This window comes from Pocillopora verrucosa, chromosome 11 (assembly GCF_036669915.1).
Source record: "Pocillopora verrucosa isolate sample1 chromosome 11, ASM3666991v2, whole genome shotgun sequence".
NCBI classification, from domain to species: Eukaryota; Metazoa; Cnidaria; class Anthozoa; order Scleractinia; family Pocilloporidae; genus Pocillopora; species Pocillopora verrucosa.
Window position 1 is genome coordinate 6,643,478 of NC_089322.1, and position 18,618 is coordinate 6,662,095.

General features: G+C 39.1%; 1 protein-coding gene across 1 annotated transcript in view; it reads left to right on the forward strand.

Moving 5' to 3' along the window:
- LOC131783959 (uncharacterized) overlaps positions 1-13,575 on the forward strand; it is a 29,756-nt gene extending 16,181 nt beyond the window's left edge. The window contains 14 exon segments of the mRNA XM_066174026.1: positions 466-531; positions 1,498-1,731; positions 2,267-2,428; positions 3,205-3,366; positions 3,894-4,055; positions 4,530-6,067; positions 6,321-7,185; positions 7,617-8,243; positions 9,036-9,275; positions 9,596-9,787; positions 10,300-10,767; positions 11,064-11,228; positions 11,903-12,011; positions 12,512-13,575. Coding sequence (XP_066030123.1) covers positions 466-531; positions 1,498-1,731; positions 2,267-2,428; positions 3,205-3,366; positions 3,894-4,055; positions 4,530-6,067; positions 6,321-7,185; positions 7,617-8,243; positions 9,036-9,275; positions 9,596-9,787; positions 10,300-10,767; positions 11,064-11,228; positions 11,903-12,011; positions 12,512-12,818 — 5,297 coding nt within the window. The 3' untranslated portion in view covers positions 12,819-13,575.
- Positions 13,576-18,618: the final 5,043 nt, after the last annotated feature.

Below are 18,618 nucleotides of genomic sequence, written 5' to 3' on the forward strand. Positions count from 1 at the left end.
TCGTAAGGCGAAAGATCATCGAGGTAAATTGCATTAATATTAATTCTCTGTCAAACTCAGTGGGTATTCAAAAGATGTTGAGAGATTTCTTCGAATTTTTGTCAAAATCCATGATAATCTCTGCAGAATAGGATCCTTTGGGAATGAAAAAAGCTTTCATGGGGAGATATGATCAAGATCCTACAAATCAGATTGTGTCTTTATTCTGAGAATCGAAAAGTGGGAATTACCACTCATCGTTCGGTTGGCGCAAACTTGGCTTCTAACAATCAAAAGAAGATTATCTAAGATATTTTTAAAGCTTATCGGCGATTTTCTTCAGTTTGAAACTTGTGGTCGAGCATCTGCAGGAGACAGGAACATACATCTTTTACAAATAATTCTTTTAGAGAGATGCATATTTTATTTAATATATCTACTAAGTCAAAAGGAGCTTGAAAGCATATTAAGTTGTGAAATCAACAGGTGATGGAGAGCATTTCAGAAGAAGGCGATCTGTTCCACAAACAACAGTCACTGTCGAGATCATTGGTAAGTCCATAGACGTTATTCACCAACAATATTCCACTGAGGCATATGCAAATTTTTATGTATTATATCAAATCATGTTGTGTGACACATTGTGATATAATATGATGTGATATAATATTATATCCGATGTGATGTGATTAGTTGTGATGCGGAGAATAGTGTAATGACATGTGATGTGATTTCATGTGACATGAAGTGATGTAATGCGATGTACGAGGTGACGTGATGATACGTGATGTGATGTGCCATAATATGATGTAATTTGAAATGCTATGTGACATGATGTGATTAAATGTGATGCGATGTAATGTTATGTCCGATGCAATATGGTGACATGTGATATGGAGAATGATGTTATGAGATGTGATGTGATTTGATATGACATGATGTGATGCAATGTGCTGTTGTGATGTGTTGCACGAGGTGACGTGATAAGATGTGATATGGTGTGAAGAATGGTGTAATGTGATGTGATGCAATGTAATGCGACGTGCGATATGACGTGATGTGATCTGTGCATGCAATGCGACCATTTTTTAAGATCGCTAATATCATGTGAAACGCATATGAACAGGGGCGTAGCTAACCCATAGTCCTGTGGTCTTGGGCTTGCAAATATTTTTCTGTCGGCTTGACTTTTAGAATATCACTCTTTCAAATTTTGAAACAAAATTGAAGTTCCAATCAGTTTTCAGGCATAAAACAAGTCGAAAAGCAGGCCAAGGGTGTTGGATGGTAAAATGCCGCATGGGGCTTGTCGATTTTTTTACATATTCCCTCCACAGCGACAGAACCCGTAACAATTACAGACCTCGTTAGGGTAGTTTCTGAACAGTTTCATGTCTGCTAAAATTACGAGTGAGGGAGGGGTCGATTATTTATTTAGTTTGGTTTTTCACGCTGATGTGATTTAGGGTTTTATGAGTGGAAGAATGCTAAGTAATTTGAATATTTTATCTCTCGCAGTTGAGCTTGATGGAATTGAAGGAAACGACACCAGCGAAGATTACATAATGATTGGAGAGGAAGGAATGAAAGTTGCCCACAATATTAGCAATCTGATTAAACAAGCAGCTCAAAATGGCAGCCTTCGGTTCTCAGTCAATAGCTCAGAGTTTGTCCCTGACATAAAAACGCTCAACATCTCCGACCCTCAGCAGCTTTGTTATACTGGGCAGATTTACAGGAATGGATATTGTCGTAAGTCTCGTGCGATTATAATATGGTATCATTTAATGTTTCAGTTGGGGACTTTGACACAATTACCAAGGCCTGAGAAGTTAACTAAAAGTTATAACAATCTGAATTTATCAATTGAGTTGATAAAGTAAATTGGCCATCATAAAGATTTTAAAAGCTGAGGTTGCAAGCGATAGTCCTTCGCCAATCCCTCTGACGAAGGGCTAACGGTCTAAATAAATCTTGTAAAATCAAATTATCTTGTAATAATCCCCAAAGAAGCAGCACCTTAATTTCCCCGGGAACTTATCACCTTTATTCATCTAAAAGTTATGATGATAACTTGTGCTCAAATTTCACCTTTGCTTGATAATACCTTGAGATGTTGTGTTTTACCAGAGATGATTGCCTTCAGCGTAAGATATTAGAGTTTGTTAAAAAGCCCATCATTGTTTGTTACTGGATTCTATAAATGAACGAACAACCCTCTTACTGTGTAATTCCATTGATGATGGGAAAAGATTCCAATCTATGACGTCATACTTTCGTCTCTCAGTTAACTGTAGCTCTGGAACGTTTTTGAACCAAACGACTGCAAAATGCCAAGATTGTCCTCACGGAACATATCAGGACTCTGAAGGAGAACAACAATGTTTGTCCTGCCCATCAGGAACCTCCACTGTAGAATCGAGGACAGCAAACCGCTCCAGTTGTTTTGGTAATCATTAATTGTTCTTTTTAAGAGCCGCCCTAAGATGTTGGTATTCAAATCTGCAGTTTAGTTTGTTAATATCAACTAGGACCAAAATAGCAGCGACTAACCTGAGAAGAATCACATGTCTCGGTCAAGGGAGTCATCAGATACTTAATAGCATCTCTCGTAAGTCTCGTTCACAAATTGAGGTGTCAATAGTGGCATTCCATCGCAGAGGGTTTCTCAACAGCCTGCTAACGAGTTACATCAGTGCAATAGAAGAAAGTTCTAAACAATTATTAGATAAGGTTTTTGTGATATCCAGAGTAATCAAGGTCGAGGACGGGGGTTATCAGCCGAAGCCGAAGGCTCAGGCTGACAACACTTGCCGCTATCATTTATGTTTGTTGTGCGCTATCGTTTAAATTTGTTGATTTTCTCAATTTCTTCACAAGCGGTCGCAGCTCTATTTCAAATTAACTACCAGGGTGACTTTGATCATGGCTCCTTTCAGTTTTCATTATTTTTTTTTAGAATGATTGAACTTTGAGCAAGCACACAACTTTTAACACTTTTGCTTGCGCCGTTTAATGTGTATTTGTCGATTGATCTGATTCAATTCAGCAGGTTCCCAGTGCCTTCAGGGAATTCTATGTAAATTTATAACGGCGTTTGATATAAACTGTTAGGCTTAATTTCAAGTGTTAATATTACTGATGATTACAAGAATGGTTATATCATATGATGGCAAGAAATATCAATATTATCATTATCATTAATTGCTTCAATTTTTCGTTAAGCCTATTGCAAAGCTGGTACCTACTCCCCTACGGGTCTTGAACCATGTTTCCCATGCGACAAGGGCTCTTACCAAAACAAGAATGGGCAGAAAAATTGCTTGCCATGCGCAGCAAACCAAACGACGTCATCTGAAGGTTCCAATAGCTCTTTGCTGTGTGGAGGTATTTCTAAGAAGTGATTGATTTGTGTGTGCTGATTCAAGGTTTCTGTAATGTTATCGCTTTAGATGGAATTCTATGTTTCAACCTAAATGCTTGCCTTAAGATTTTTCATTGTAAAATCAACTAATTTTACGGTGATTATTTCGCAGAATTCTCACGCCAGAGGACTGATTTTATGGTTTAATTTTGCCGCAGGTTATAAACCTTGGTTACCCTAATCAAGCTCTTTTTAGGCAGAAAGTGCTCCATCTTCCACTCACATCTTTTTCTTTTACTCCTGATCATAAAAGTTGGAAACGGTGTCATAAAAATGCTGCATTTTTTTATTAACCCAGGTGTCTTGCAATCCCCATTCTCAGTTATCTCTCGCGAATCTTAAGTTTCTTTCAATTCTCCAGAAATCCCCTTCTCTTTTGAGTACATCCACCCTACCGGATAGAGTGCTACCTCCATAACTTAACGACCTGAACAAAGGTAACGGTCATCAAAATCTCACCTAATCATTTATGTTCACTTCCCTCTCACAGAAGCTTGCCACCCTGGCTCGTTTTCCCCCAGTGGATTGGCACCGTGCTCTTTATGCGACCAGCGTTCTTTCCAGCCGCGTAATGAAAGTCGGATTTGTTTTCCATGCCCAGGAACCACTATAACAGTATCTCCCGGATCAAAGACCGCACAAGATTGCATAGGTGAGATGACATAAGAGGAATTAGGTTTCTGTATTTTTTTAATCATTTTAACCTACAAAATTGAAGATTACACGCGATTAATAATGGTAAAAGGAGTGAGTGAAGTCCATTCGGTTTGTAATCGTACGAGTGATTTACAAAAGGAGTTGGAAGCCGAAAGAGGTGATGCGGCTTAGCGAAAATTGAAATAATTTATTGATCAAGATGCCAACACCCGTTTACCATTATGAAAAGAGACAAATTGCGTAAATAATATATAAAGACATGTTTAATACCTCTCTCATAGAAGCAAATAATTAGAAAAACTAGATATAAAATATTAATTCTTTCAAGACAAAACTTTATCGCTAGAAATTAACAGACATGTACCTGAAAAAACTTACAAAAAAAAATTATGATCTACTCATGCTACTTGAAAAGTTTTTTTCAAAATTAAGTAATTTCTGTTTCCTTTTGCTTGTCATGTTTCCATAGAAATCAACGAATGCGAATCAGACCCTTGTAACAACAATTCAACATGTACAGACCTCATCGGTGACTACCTGTGCTCTTGTACCTCCGGTTACACTGGAAAGCAGTGTGAGACCAACATTGATGAGTGTCAAGACCAACCTTGTTTCCATAACGGCACATGCCACGACCTTCTTAACAATTACACCTGCAGTTGCACGCAAGGTTTCCGTGGAATTAACTGCGAAAAGGATATCAACGAATGTGATTCGTCACCATGCACCAACAATGCTTCCTGCCAGGATCTCCTCGGAGGATTCAAATGCCAGTGTGAACCTGGTTACACTGGCAAGCTCTGCGATACTGATATCGATGATTGTCTTATTTCTCCTTGTCAGAATGGAGCTACTTGCCGAGACGGCATCAATAACTACGAATGTGTCTGTGCTCTGGGATACCAAGGGGATAACTGTCAAGAGAATATTGATGACTGTGCAAGCAATTCTTGTCAGAACGGAGGCCAATGCCTCGACGGTATTGGCAGCTATCTGTGTATTTGTCCAAAGGGATTTACTGGTAGTATTTGTGAGATAGACATTAACGAATGTGTGACAGCAGACTGCAAAAATAACGCTACTTGTATTGACGAGATAGACGGATACTTTTGCCAGTGCGAGAAAGGATTTTCTGGAAAGACGTGCGAGATTGAAATTGACGAGTGTTTTTCCAATCCATGCAAGAACCAAGCGCAATGCATGGATATGATTAATGGGTATACATGTGACTGTCAAGATGGTTTCGATGGTTTGCATTGTGAGAACAACATCGACGACTGTGCTTCAATTCCTTGCTCAAACAATGGCATCTGTCGCGATGGTATTAACAATTTCACCTGCGTATGTCCGTCTGGTTTTACGGGTGCGCTGTGCAACGTGGACATTGACTATTGCACCTCCAAGCCTTGCTATAATAATGGTTCATGTTTTGATGACAACACGTCTTTTAAGTGCCAGTGTCCCGATGGTTTTGAAGGGGAGCACTGCGAAATCAATGTGGACGATTGCAAAAATTCTACCTGCATGAACAACAGCACTTGCATTGACGGCATAGACGAGTATGAATGCGCATGTTCTGAAGGTTTCGTTGGCATCAGCTGCAAAATAAATGTTGATGACTGTGCGGGAAACCCATGCGTCAACGAAGGAACATGCACAGACCTGATAAACGACTACCAATGCAACTGCAAGTTGGGTTACACAGGGAAAAACTGCAGTGTGGACATCGACGAATGCACAAGTTCTCCTTGTAACAACAATGCTACGTGCATCGACCAGGTGCATAGTTACACCTGCCTCTGTAATGTTGGATTCAGTGGATCCCATTGTGAAGTTGATGTAGACGAGTGTGGAGCAAACTATTGTAGTAATGGATCCACCTGTATAGACGACGTAAACGGTTATAGCTGTAAATGTGCCCCAGGCTTCTCTGGTGACGATTGTAGCACGGAGATTGACGAATGTGCATCTTTTCCATGTGACTATGGTGGGACATGTTATGATCAGGTACTTCACGACACATTATATGACTTGGTTCCGTTGAGCTATACATATACGAATTCAATACGATCTCCGGACACAGCATCATACAATACACACAAAAATAACATAGGATACGTAGTAAATTCACAATTTTTTTCACCGAGGAAAGATGTTCCCCGTGGTTAAGTAACCGCTGTTCTTTATCTTGATCGGTTAATGGAAATCAGTAATCTTTTATCAAATTAATGTTTAAAGGTTTGAATTTTATACTTCTCAGGTTAATGGCTTCCTATGTTTCTGCAAACCTGGATTTACAGGCCATCGGTGTGATGTGAATATAGATGAATGCGTCTCCAGTCCATGTCAAAACAATGGCACGTGCATGGATCGTGTGGCAAACTTCTCTTGCCAGTGTCCAGTAGGATTTAATGGATCCCAGTGTGAAAACGCCATTGACTATTGTTCCGACTCGGGTAATTGCACTGTAAATGGGCAATGTGTAAATTCTCGAACAGATTTCTATTGCAACTGCAGCAGTGGGTATTTCGGGAAATACTGCGAGTTTGAAATCGACGAATGCTTGGCAAAACCCTGTTTCAACAACGCTACCTGCCGTGACGCCATTGGTGACTTCTCTTGCTCCTGTTTAGACGGATACACAGGGAAGCTCTGTGAACTGAACATTGATGATTGTAGGAACAATTCTTGTCAGAACAACGCGACTTGTGTTGACCGTACCCTTGGGTATTCCTGTCTCTGTGCCGAAGGTTACAATGGGACCCACTGCCAAACAGAAATCAATGAATGCGAATCCAATCCATGTTTGAACAATGGCTCATGCATTGACCTGACTCCTGGGTACAAGTGCGACTGCTTTGACAAATTCATTGGGGAAAACTGTGAAAACTTGACGGATCTCTGTTTATCTGCGCCTTGTCGAAATGGAGGTAGATGCAAAACTGAAAGCGCTGGGGAATACTTCTCCTGTACGTGTCCAGCTGGTTTTACAGGAAAAACTTGCGAAGTTAACATCGATGACTGCGTTTCGAGTCCCTGTATGCCAAACTCCTATTGTCAAGACCAGGTTAACGGGTATGCATGTGAATGCTTCCCTTCTTTCATGGGAGATCGCTGTGATATCTGTGAGTATCAATCATCGCTATATTGTTGTGTGGTTACTGTTTTATAAGACGATTAATGCAGAAACATCAAGGTAAAGCAAACCAAAAGAAGTAATGTAAGTAAGCAATTCTGAAAAAAAAAAAAGAAAGGTTTTATTCAAAATCAAATCAAATCTTATTTGTAGTACCATACGAAATATCAATTTGGGGTGTTCAGAACATGTAACTTTCTCTCCGCTGCCGAATAGTTAAAACGGAAAGTATCATATGTTAAGTTCATCAAAACAGGATTTAAGGGGTTAAAACGTAGAGCCCTTTCCCAAGTGACAGTTACTCGATACAGGTTGACGTTCAATAGATCGAACGTGTTTGAATAAACGTGAAGAAATCTCTCCTCTTAATTATTTTTCAAACATATATGTCTTATTCTCAAACTGAGCTTTACGTTTCAGTTCTGGGAAGCAACTTTGATCTGAAATTTTCGCGTAAAAGTAAGGACGACATGGTTCTTCTGTCAGACAGTAAAAGTATTCCGAGCATGAGGTCGTTTACAATCGCCCTATTTGTCCGTGTGGACTCGCGATTCAAGTCAGGGACATTGTTTAGTTATAGTGTTCCCCAGCAGTCGCAGGACATCATAGTACTATCGTTTACAGAGTCTGAAATCCTCCTGGAAATCAAAGATAAAGTAATAAAGACGAGTTTCAGCCTGCTGGATGATCGTTGGCATTACGTGGGAGTTGTTTGGAATGGAATCACTGGAGATACTTTTGTGTACGTGGATGGACCAGAGAGAGAACATTCCAAGGATGTAAACACCGGAAGTATTATAATGGGAGGTGGTTGGATCGTACTGGGGCAGCGATATCTCGCAGATGGACAGAATCCGACTGAATCGACGGCTTTCGTGGGCACTCTGCACCAAGTTAGCCTATGGGATGTGCCAGCATCAGCAGACCACATGTGGAATGCCGCACACAACTGCACCTGGCCCATTGCAGGAAGTGTGCGAGCATGGAGCAGCTTCCTGCTTGGGATAAAAGGAGAAGTAGAGAAGAGGTTTATGACGCAATGTAAAGGTATGCAGTCTGCTAAACATTCAAAATTTGCTAGACACGCTTTTGTACACAAAGCTCTGGATCCCGAGGCCAAAGTTCGATACTCGACCGGGGTCAATGTTTTTCTTTAGTAAGGCACCTCCTTCTCGCAATGCCTCTCTACACATAGAAGCTTAAGCCGAATTTTCAGGAAAACCTGATGAAAAGCAAGGGGAAATGGCTCACGTTATTAACTCAGTAGATAATGCTAAAATACTAAATACCTTATGCGGTTTACTAAATTATTAAAGAATAATTTGAAAAGCAAAAGTTGACAAGAAATGGTAGGAGCAGACTAACCTGGTACTAGTTGTTAGAAAAAAGGTTATTAGAACAAGTCTAAATGTTTGTCTCGAGCTTAGTAAGCTAAATACCTACTCCAGTCCAAATACAGAAAAGCTGACAATCTAACAAGTAAAATATATTTATGGAATCTGAATTAAAGCTTTTGTCCGTAAAAAGTTATGGTCGTCCGCTCCTGGGAAAAGCTTAAACTTAAAAGCTTAAACTTAATTTTCTATTTACTGCGAATCCAAAGAAAGCTCTAACAGCTCTACAAGTCAGGTGGGCTTGCAGGGTTGATTTCAGAATTCTATCATTTTAGTCCGCAGCTGAATCACTGGTTCATCGCGATGATTTCCGTAACCTCTATTTTATCTTTTTTTATTTAATAATTTCTCTTTAATTATCGCGAAAGAGATTTTTATTCAAACCTTTTTTAGGTTCAACCTATCGGTTGTTGTTGTTTTTTTTTTCTGTCTTCTTTACCGGTAGCTTTGGACGATTGCACAACAAATTGCTCCCACTTTCTCCATTGTGAGGCTCGTGAAGCACGTTACCACTGCGAGTGTCAGCCTGGGTTTTCAGGTCCACACTGCAATATCGACATCGATGATTGCAGTTCCAATCCCTGCGTCAATGGAAAGTGTGTAGATGGTGTAAACCGATACGACTGTGAATGCGATAGCGGGTATTATGGCACTGACTGCAAGCAGAAGATCATCGAGGAAAAAGGTGAATATGCTCTCAAAGACACAAAACTGAACAGGTTTTCCGAAGTGATTGTTGAATAAAGAGTCGATGAGATCTTTTAGTCCGTCGAATAAAGATTAACAGTATATTCTGACTAGAATTTAGACTAAAATGGTTAATGAAGGTAAATATTTGCTGATATCGTTCTGAAGTTTCACTAACACCAAACTTGCAGTAAGTGCGTTTAAGAAAGAATTTCTGTTAAATGAATGGTGCTTCTGGGCAATCTATTTGAGTCCTACACATTCCGCACATTTCTCTGGAAATATAAACTTTAAAACAAATTTCGCCCATTTTCGTAGTTTGCCCAAAACTGGATAAACCCAGGAATGGTCAAACGAAGTGTCGAAAGCTATCTGGAAAACTATTGTGTATCATGTCTTGTGATGAAGGACACGCATTTAATTCCGGGGCAATTACAATGTATGGCTGTGGGCCAGATACAGAATGGAAATGGAATGGAAAAGATGATCTTGGGATACCCTCTTGCACAAGTAAGGAAAGCGTCCTTTGAACTGTTTTTTAGAGTCATGTGTTATCTACATTTGCGCTGAAATTCTTTTCTTGTTTAAGACCTATCTAATACCGAGAAAGCAATTCCTTCATTTCATTAAACAAACAAGTTTCTAATTTATCTGATTAACTTGTTTGGCTGGTGTTTATGAGCAAGCGAATTCAGAGTAGGAAAATATCCAAGAGTAAGATAAATAATTTTCTTATTTGTTTTAACGATGACTACAGTCGAGAAAATATAAACTATAAACAATAATAACGGTAATAATAATAACAATAATAATAATGATTTAATATCTTGTTATAGTAATGATGATTTGACATGGTAAGGCAGCATGTTTATTGTGGTCTGCGTCTTATAAAATAAATAAGACTTTCACAGAAAATGAACTCAACGTCTTTCATTGCGAATTGCAAGAGATGAGTTAACGAATCGATATTCGACTCACTCTAACAACATCACTTTTTTTTTGCTTTCTTCATTTTCACACAGGTGAAGCTGCTCCCAAGGAAATAGAACATCACTTTTCTGTAAGGTTTAGTGGGATTAATTGTGGGAACATAAAAACCCACAAAGATTTACTCAAAGCTGTTAAAAAAGCTGTCAATGAAACGCTTTCAACAATCTCAGGATGCCACGCTTGCCAATTGACAAAGCTTACCGTTCCTGGATGTGAATTGGCGGAGAGGAAGAGGAAAAGGCGAGCAGTCAGCCATGCAATGGAGGTTCTTTTCTCATTGATGGTGAGAGAAGCTCTTGGTAGTAACTCATTGAGCGAAGATGTTCAAGAGAAGAGTGAAGCGGTCCTGTTTCAGATGAAGTACGCTGTTGCCACAGGACAATTCAGGATAAACGTGTATGGAATGAACAGTACCGCTGAGAGATCTTCACTACAGCATCTCTCCTCTAGTGTCACTTGCAGTGCAGGATATGTTACAAGCAGCAATGGAAAAAGATGTGGTGAGTGTTGCATCTGCTTTGGTTATGTTACTTTTCAGATTAACTGGATTAAAAAACTTACTGGTTAAGGAACTCGTGCTATCCTCTCAACCAATCAGTATTGACGCCGAAACGTAATCGTTACTTTAAGAGGCTGCGCTTTCCTTCGCTGGTGACCAGTCTCTTATAGTTAATTTCATCCCTCGCTAGCTGTTTTGCTCTTATTGGCTGTGATGTTTTCCTTGGGATAGCACTCTGCTGCGTGAATACTTCGGACGTCTTTGCGAATTCTTGGCCATTCTTTTGATTTTCAACAGTGGCATGCCCAGTGGGAACGTATTACGATAAAAACGGCTTCAACTGTACGTTGTGTGGTAAAGGTAGTTATCAGGACAAGGAAGGTCAGAACAGTTGCGAAAAGTGTGACCAAGGAAAATCAACGGATACTAATGGAGCTGCTTCGAGTGAAGACTGTGTTAGAGGTATGACCAGCTAATGAAATTTCGAAAGTCTTTTTCAAACATAGATAATAGACTGCTATAAAGATAACAATTAGATCAGAATAACTATCGATCAAACATTACATCGTTCTGCAGGATTCAATCAATGAATATCATTAACAGTTAAGAACCCACGCCTAATCCAGCAAGAACATTGCGCGATTATTTTGCTTTTAACACAGTGAAGGTTTTTTGGCAGAACAGGTCTTAGAGAATACGAATTTTACCTCGATAAGCTTTCTAGATCTCGTTTTCGTTCTGAAACGTCAACTAAAAAAGGAAAATTTTATTGACAACCTAATGCTCATGTTTGAAATTGGAAAATTCAGGGAACATTTTGTCACATACAGACGAACTTTGCCAGCTGACTCGACAATTAAACTGGGAAGGGTGCAAGTGACGTTCATTCTGGCGAAATATTCTAAGAAAGATTCCTTGAACGATTCCATCGTCAATTTATGTAACACACCCTCAAACAAAAAAAAATCCTTAACGATAGCGTACAGTATGTAAAGGGAAACATGATTCTCTCCATTTCTTCCATTTTGAACAGTCTTATCGCCAACACTATAGTAGTCAAGTCAATGAAAATCTTGTTACCCTCGCCCTAGCCCCCCTTTAGCCGAGTTGACATGACTGTCTCTGTTGGTCAACAGAACCTATTTCTATCAAAGAAGATACTGCCACTGGCGTCATCGTCGGAGTTCTAGTTGCTGTGGTTATTTCGGTTGCCTTTGCTGCAGCAGTTTTCTATTATTACCGCAGGTGCGTACTTCTCAATAGACGATGGCCCTTTGAAATATGCGTCTTTGGCTGGTGAAATCACATGAGAAAAAAATTATGAAGATATTAGGCTATTTTTTGGGAAAAAATGCTCGACATAGATGATTTACTATTACTACTCTATAAAGCAAAATATAACAACCAACAACCAATCACTTGTTTAGATAGACCAATCAAATTGCAGTAAAATGAAAAAAAAAAAATTAAAACTATCTACCATCAGCCTACTATTGGTAAAAAAAAAAAACATTTATACCACCTTAAAAAAATCCTGTTTTTGAGCGACTGAAAGATACGATTTCAAAATGGGTATAATATAGTGGTAATGGATCTGAGTGAAGTGCAATTTTTGTCTAAAATAATCGTGATTTCAAATCACACTTTTTCTGCACACTCTTTTGATTTGGAAATGACGCACATGATTTAAGACGAAATTGCACTCGACTTAGTTCCGAAACCATCATCTCTTTAATTCTTAATAGATCGCCCTATGCGTGTAGTGGCAAACCAAAAAGGGGAAGTGAATCACGTATGTTCGAGGAAAGTACCCAACGGGGAGTATTTAACGAAGCATTCGAGGCGAACTCCACAGAAGACAGAGCTCGAGATGAACAAGAAATGCAATCTCTAGGAAGTGATCCCTCAATGATATCAGGACATACTTATAGCGAGATATCTGAAGTAGGAACATATGAGAATGCCAACGTCGGTTGTCAGAGGGACAATGAATCTCAACCTCCAACTTATCGCAACTACGTTTCGCCTTATGCTGTTTCTAGGATCGTTTAAATTCTTCCCTCCTCACTTCGAAGCATTTAATGTGGTCTGCAAACTTGATCATCCATGTATATGGCATTACATCCGATTGAAGACGACTATTCAATTAAACGGTCTAATTACAACTATAGGGAATAACGAAGGAATTGCGACGCAATAACTTGACGAAGTCTTCGTAGTCATGATAAGCTGACACAAAGATTTTTTGAGACATTTATGTCTTTGCAGCTAAAGCTGAGACAATATAATCACTGTAGAAAATATTCAATGCTCTAGAAATGTTTTGATGACTAGGGCTTCTTAGCTTGAAAACCCATGATTAAAACTAATACTAAGATAGCCTTCTGGCACTTTCCTTGTTTAGCAGCATTGCAGTGAGAATTAATCAAGACCTTTGAATCGGTTGTGCGATCTTCAACCCTTTACACTTGCCTATCAACCTTCCTTTTTTCAAATTAAAAAGCAGCTATTGTTCTCTAGATGTGTGTTGTATGAATTTGAGTAATGATAGGTAGTATGCTAACAAAATATCTAAATTTTGACGGGTCATGGACACATAAAAAAGTTATGGTGTGCATTATAGAAACAGAAAAAGTTGTGTGTGTGTTTTTTTCCTCCATGTAGCCCTAGTTTTTTAACGAATGTGATAAATCAAAATTATTATGAATCTGTTAGTGTACTTCAGGAGATATGATTCAAATTTAATATCTAAGCGTTACTTAGGTGAGTCGTTACTTATTTCATAAATATTATGAATAAAGGTTTTGAAACAGCATTGATGTATATTTCCTTGCCTCTTTCGATGTTCACGGCATCTCGTGCTTCGTGTGGAAAGCTGTGCTCTCCTGACGTTTGCGTTATCGGAAACTCCTATTTTTTTCGCAAATAGGAGGAACGCACAGCGCGATCACATGGGAAATCACATGCATCAAAGGTCAATAAAAATTCAACCATTCCGAATGGTCAGAGTTAAAATCCCTCAGTGTGCAGTTTAAAAAAAATTGATATATGTTTACTTTTTGCACAGGCTAACAAACTTTGAAATATATGCGTTTTTTCATACGTGTACTCAATAACGTCACTAGTAAATACTTGGTTCCCGCCTTTTCACTTCTACGCCGTTACTAAATTCGGCTGATATCCGTGAATTCAGTAAGCGCTCTTCTACCACCCTCAAATTCACTCTTCTCGCAAAGCGCCTGCTTCCAAGCACATGTTCATCTTCTGTTTGCGATGTGCTTAATTTTTATTTATTAAAATCATCGTTCTTGAAGTAATTTTGTTTGTTTCTACGCAATCTAAAATATACGTCGGAATTCCTTTCTGAATCGGGATCAAGACAGGCCGGGTATGACAAAGTCAGCCGTGCAGCGAATTAAAAAGTGTTTGTCTGACATAGTGAAGTGTGAAAATGGCATTCCTCTTGGTCCGTAACATTTACACGTAGAGATTCCTCCTAACCGAGAGGGAGTAGTCTTTAACAGATGCAGCAGGCATTCCACAACACATGTAAGTCACTTTCCAAACTGATTTATCTGTCAAGCTTATGACTCCAAGAGGAAGAGATTCTATTTCTAAAATAGGTAAGCTTTTATTGCATTCAAATTTTCTTAGTCTTACTCAAATGTGTGTAACAATTGCATGATCTATGAAGCTCGAATTAAGGTCTACGTAGTCCCTGAAAAGGTGCTCTGTAAATTCGAGAATGCGGCCGGAAATAAGCTCATTGGATTAGGAAGAGGGAGCTATGGTACTATATGCGTGTTTATAACGCCATAAAAGACATTTCCCCACGCCTTGGCTTTCGTCCAATTTTTTACTTATTTATTTATTTTTTGCATGGCGAAAGCTCTTATGAGCGAATAGTACATGAATTCTCTGGCAGATAGCTGGAGGGAATTGCAAGAAAGGTTTCCAATCATCATTGCATTGATTCACGCTTACAGATGTAACCCCATCGGTTTTAATGGGATGTCCTTTAGATATTAGAGTAAGCTTGAACGAAAATTCGAAAGCCTTAGCGAATTGAAGTACACCCATTGCACTTGACAACAGCAACTTGGCACCGCATATTATAGTTTCTCTTCGAGCTGTCAGTCTACCACACTTCTTCAATGGTACTACGCTCGTTACGTACATTGCGGAAGATGCAAGTGGAAACAGAAGGGCGTGTTCATTTTGAGTCATTTTAGAAAACAAGTTTGCTGCGTGGTAAATTTGAGTTTGTGAGCTGTATTTTTAAAGGACAAAGGCAGCTGTATCATTTCCTTTTGAATGACGCCTCATACCAATTTGGTACAATTTGGTAAAAATTAGTTGATAGTTTCTGGATATGTTAAGTTGAAATGACATTTGATGTAGTTTTACTAGGGAATCATGATGCTTTACTTCATAGAAACTAATTTTTCATGATTTTACCGAACCGTACCCCAACCCACCCCTTCCCCAGCCAAAATGATTTAGTCCACTAGAAGGGATGCCACAAAACATGGGTCTGAAAGAGGTTCAAAAATCCAGTCTCATAACAACTCAAATAAGGTGTCCATTTTAAGCAAAAAGCAAATCCACCATAACTGATTAGTCAAAAGCCTGCCCTCCTCTCCCCCTGAGCTTTCCACGCTGAGCTGTTTGTAACCTATTCATGGATAGGTTGCTGGCTAGGCTGCATGCGGGCACTAGCCTTGGCGTTAAGCCTCCTGCGAATTTGACTTGCTCAGCAACAATCATGCATCTATATCTTGGTTTCGATAAATAATCAATCAAACAAACTTTCTTAGGTCACCTTTGGTGTCCTTGGCACAGGGGTAAAGGCAAGAATGAATCCAAAATGGGGAAAAGAATGGGAGACTGGATGTAACTTATTGATCAATAATTTTGATGGATGCAGCGTCACCCTTCTGAGTTAAGTTCACATTATCTAAATTTTATTTCACTGTTTTCATTTTTTTTTTTGGTTAAACGTCATATAAGTATATCGTCCCAGCGATGTCAGGATGATAATGCATTTGCGTTGCTACTACGCTGATTCTAGCACCTTAGAAGCGCAAATTGAAATAACAGATAACTTCATCAAAATTCTAAAGAAACAAAATTCTGGATAAACCAAACTACGCACGCTGATGGATCCAATAGCCCTTTGAAATGTGGAGGTACTTAGACAATTTTTTTATGCCTAAGACTTAGACCTAGATTATCAAAATTCGCTTTACTTTCTCCTACTTTCAGTTAAGACCAATTTGTTAATATTAAATCAAATCTCGTTATAGCCGGCCATCGTGTTCAATATTGTACTCCAAGGCGTATCACCCCCAGAACCTATGTATTCTAAAGCTCAGAAACATAGTTAGGTCGTATAATCTTCTAAAAGTCACTGTTGACTTGTGCATAACGCAAAGATTTACATATTCAAACAAAGTCCACTTAAGGCCACGGATCACCTCTTAAGAGTGTATAAGAATATTTACAGATCCAACGGAACATAACTCTCACAGCTCTAGATGTGCAAGGTTGCGCTAAATGTTTGCCTTATAATATACATCGGGGATTAGATCAACTCCGGCATTTTTCAAAAGAAATATATGATTTCCTGTCAGAAACACTTTCACTTTCGGGAGAACAGCCGTGGCCGACGTAGATCCCAAAAAAGAAGAATAAGTGTTCGTCGTTGATGGCACTTTGAAATATCAATATGCTACACAAAAATGCGTTACAAGTCTAAGCAAAACATACGACTCAGGTCTGACAGTGAGTGGAATTTTTCTTTTTCGCAAATTAAAGGCTACCTTACTTCCACCGTGGTGACTTTGGACTTGGAGAAAAATCTTTGCCCTGATGAGATGAAGGAGTTAGTTGAACAAGGAATAAATAATTTTACTCCCCGATTGAAAATCTCGGTTAGCTTAGTAAAAAGAAAAAAGAATTCGAAAAACAAAAACATAGAGAAGGCAAAGAAGTAGTTATAAACTGTCACTCATCCTGACAACCAAAACGAGTGCCGGCTGCACTCGAACGAAACCCCTTATGCTGAGTAGGCGGGACGTTTTGGTAATGAGAGACTGAATTAGGGGCGTAACACAACCCTGCATAGCGGCTACTGTCACGCTTCTGTAATCCTGCGGACTTCAGGCTGGCATATGTGTTTATTCCGTCTGTTATTTCATCGTATATTGGATCTTGTTCCCTATCGCTTTGTGGCTTACAGTGTTTTTCTTCCAAGGGGTTTTCACTACAGGCTTGGTTGTTATGTGACAGGGCTGATACTTTGTTGTCTGGCCGCTAATTAGGATTGTGATTTATCGATACTGGTTTGGCGATACAACAGGATTGGCGTGGCCTGAAAAGAAATTGTACCACTTTCATGCAAAAAGTACTTCTAACTCTTCAAAAGGAATTTAGTTTTTCTTCCCTTTACCAAACCGTTTAGAAACGATACAACACAGATCTGGGCACGTGCTGAGCCATGAAAGTGAGCCAGGAATGTGGGGAACGCTCCTAACGGTTCCGGGTCTCAACTTGTAACTGTGTGCATCTTGTCTAAATTGCAATCCTTAGTTTCATTAAGGTTTGTTAAAAATTGACCAAAAGATGCAATTCATAAGATGATAAAGAAAGTTCGAACGTGTAACCGTGCCAAGAATAGTTATATGTTAGATCTTCCAAACAAATGAAAATCATTGGTAGAATTTTAATTTTTTGGAATATAACTTAGTCCAAGTGGACGGAATGAGGTTCCCAAACTTAAAAGCCTTTGTCTTTCCGCTTCCTTCACGATTCAGGAACCGACCTCCCCAAAAGACCAATTAGGAAAGGGCATTATAGAAGACGAAAATAAACAGGATATTAAATTTTTTATTGACTTACTAACCTGTACCAGGCAATGATGATAAGTAGAAGCAACACAGCCACCCCTGCTGATGCAATGATGTAGTAGATGTAGGCGTCATCATCTGCTTCGACTTTCTTTTTGGTGGAAATATTTTTTTCTGTGTGATAAATGATATACATTTTTTTAATTAGAGTTTAACACATAGCGGAGTTGAATTTTATTTATCGAGCCGCGCGGCAAATCGAAACGAGGGACCTATACATACGATAAATAGTAGTGTGGAAAGCCTCTAGCATGTTTTGTGTTATGGATCGATTGCCGATATATTGTTTTCTACGGGAACAATATTTGCAGATCCCGATGAATGAATAATTTTTGTTCTGGCAGCATATTTCGTTAATAATGTAATCCAAGGAGTAGCCATGACTTTTGCACGTTGTTCCTATCACAAAGCATACTCAATAGTTTGAAGACTAGACAGCACATTTATGTTAAGATCTACCTTTTGCCCAAGTTTTATTTCCCTTCTACTCTCTCAACCTCACTTTTATCTTTGTAGCTTTCTTTCCTAGCCGTAGCTCCAGCCCGTTTTTATCTTTCCTTCCATGCGTGTTTCACAGTTTGCCTGTCCTTCCTCGTCTTGGTAACTTCCTTTCTCACACAGATTACTACGGAGACTGTCATCATCTCTGAATTATCCTTCTGAGCAAGCCACCACTGGAAGTAGCAAAGATGCATTTATGTTTTAGATCTTTGTGTGCCAAGCCTTTTAGTTTCTAGTGACATCGAATGTTAGATATGAATTCTCAAAGTCTTTGCTCTGGTTACAAGACCTTTCAAATATGTCTACTTGTAAGGAGGGTTTCAAATTGATGAACATGGGGGCCATGAAACATGTCGTCACGGTCCAATTTTGAAAAACTTAGGCTAGCCCCACATTTCGGTCCTGCATTATTGTGTCTGGTTTTTATGGCCCTCGGGGCCCAG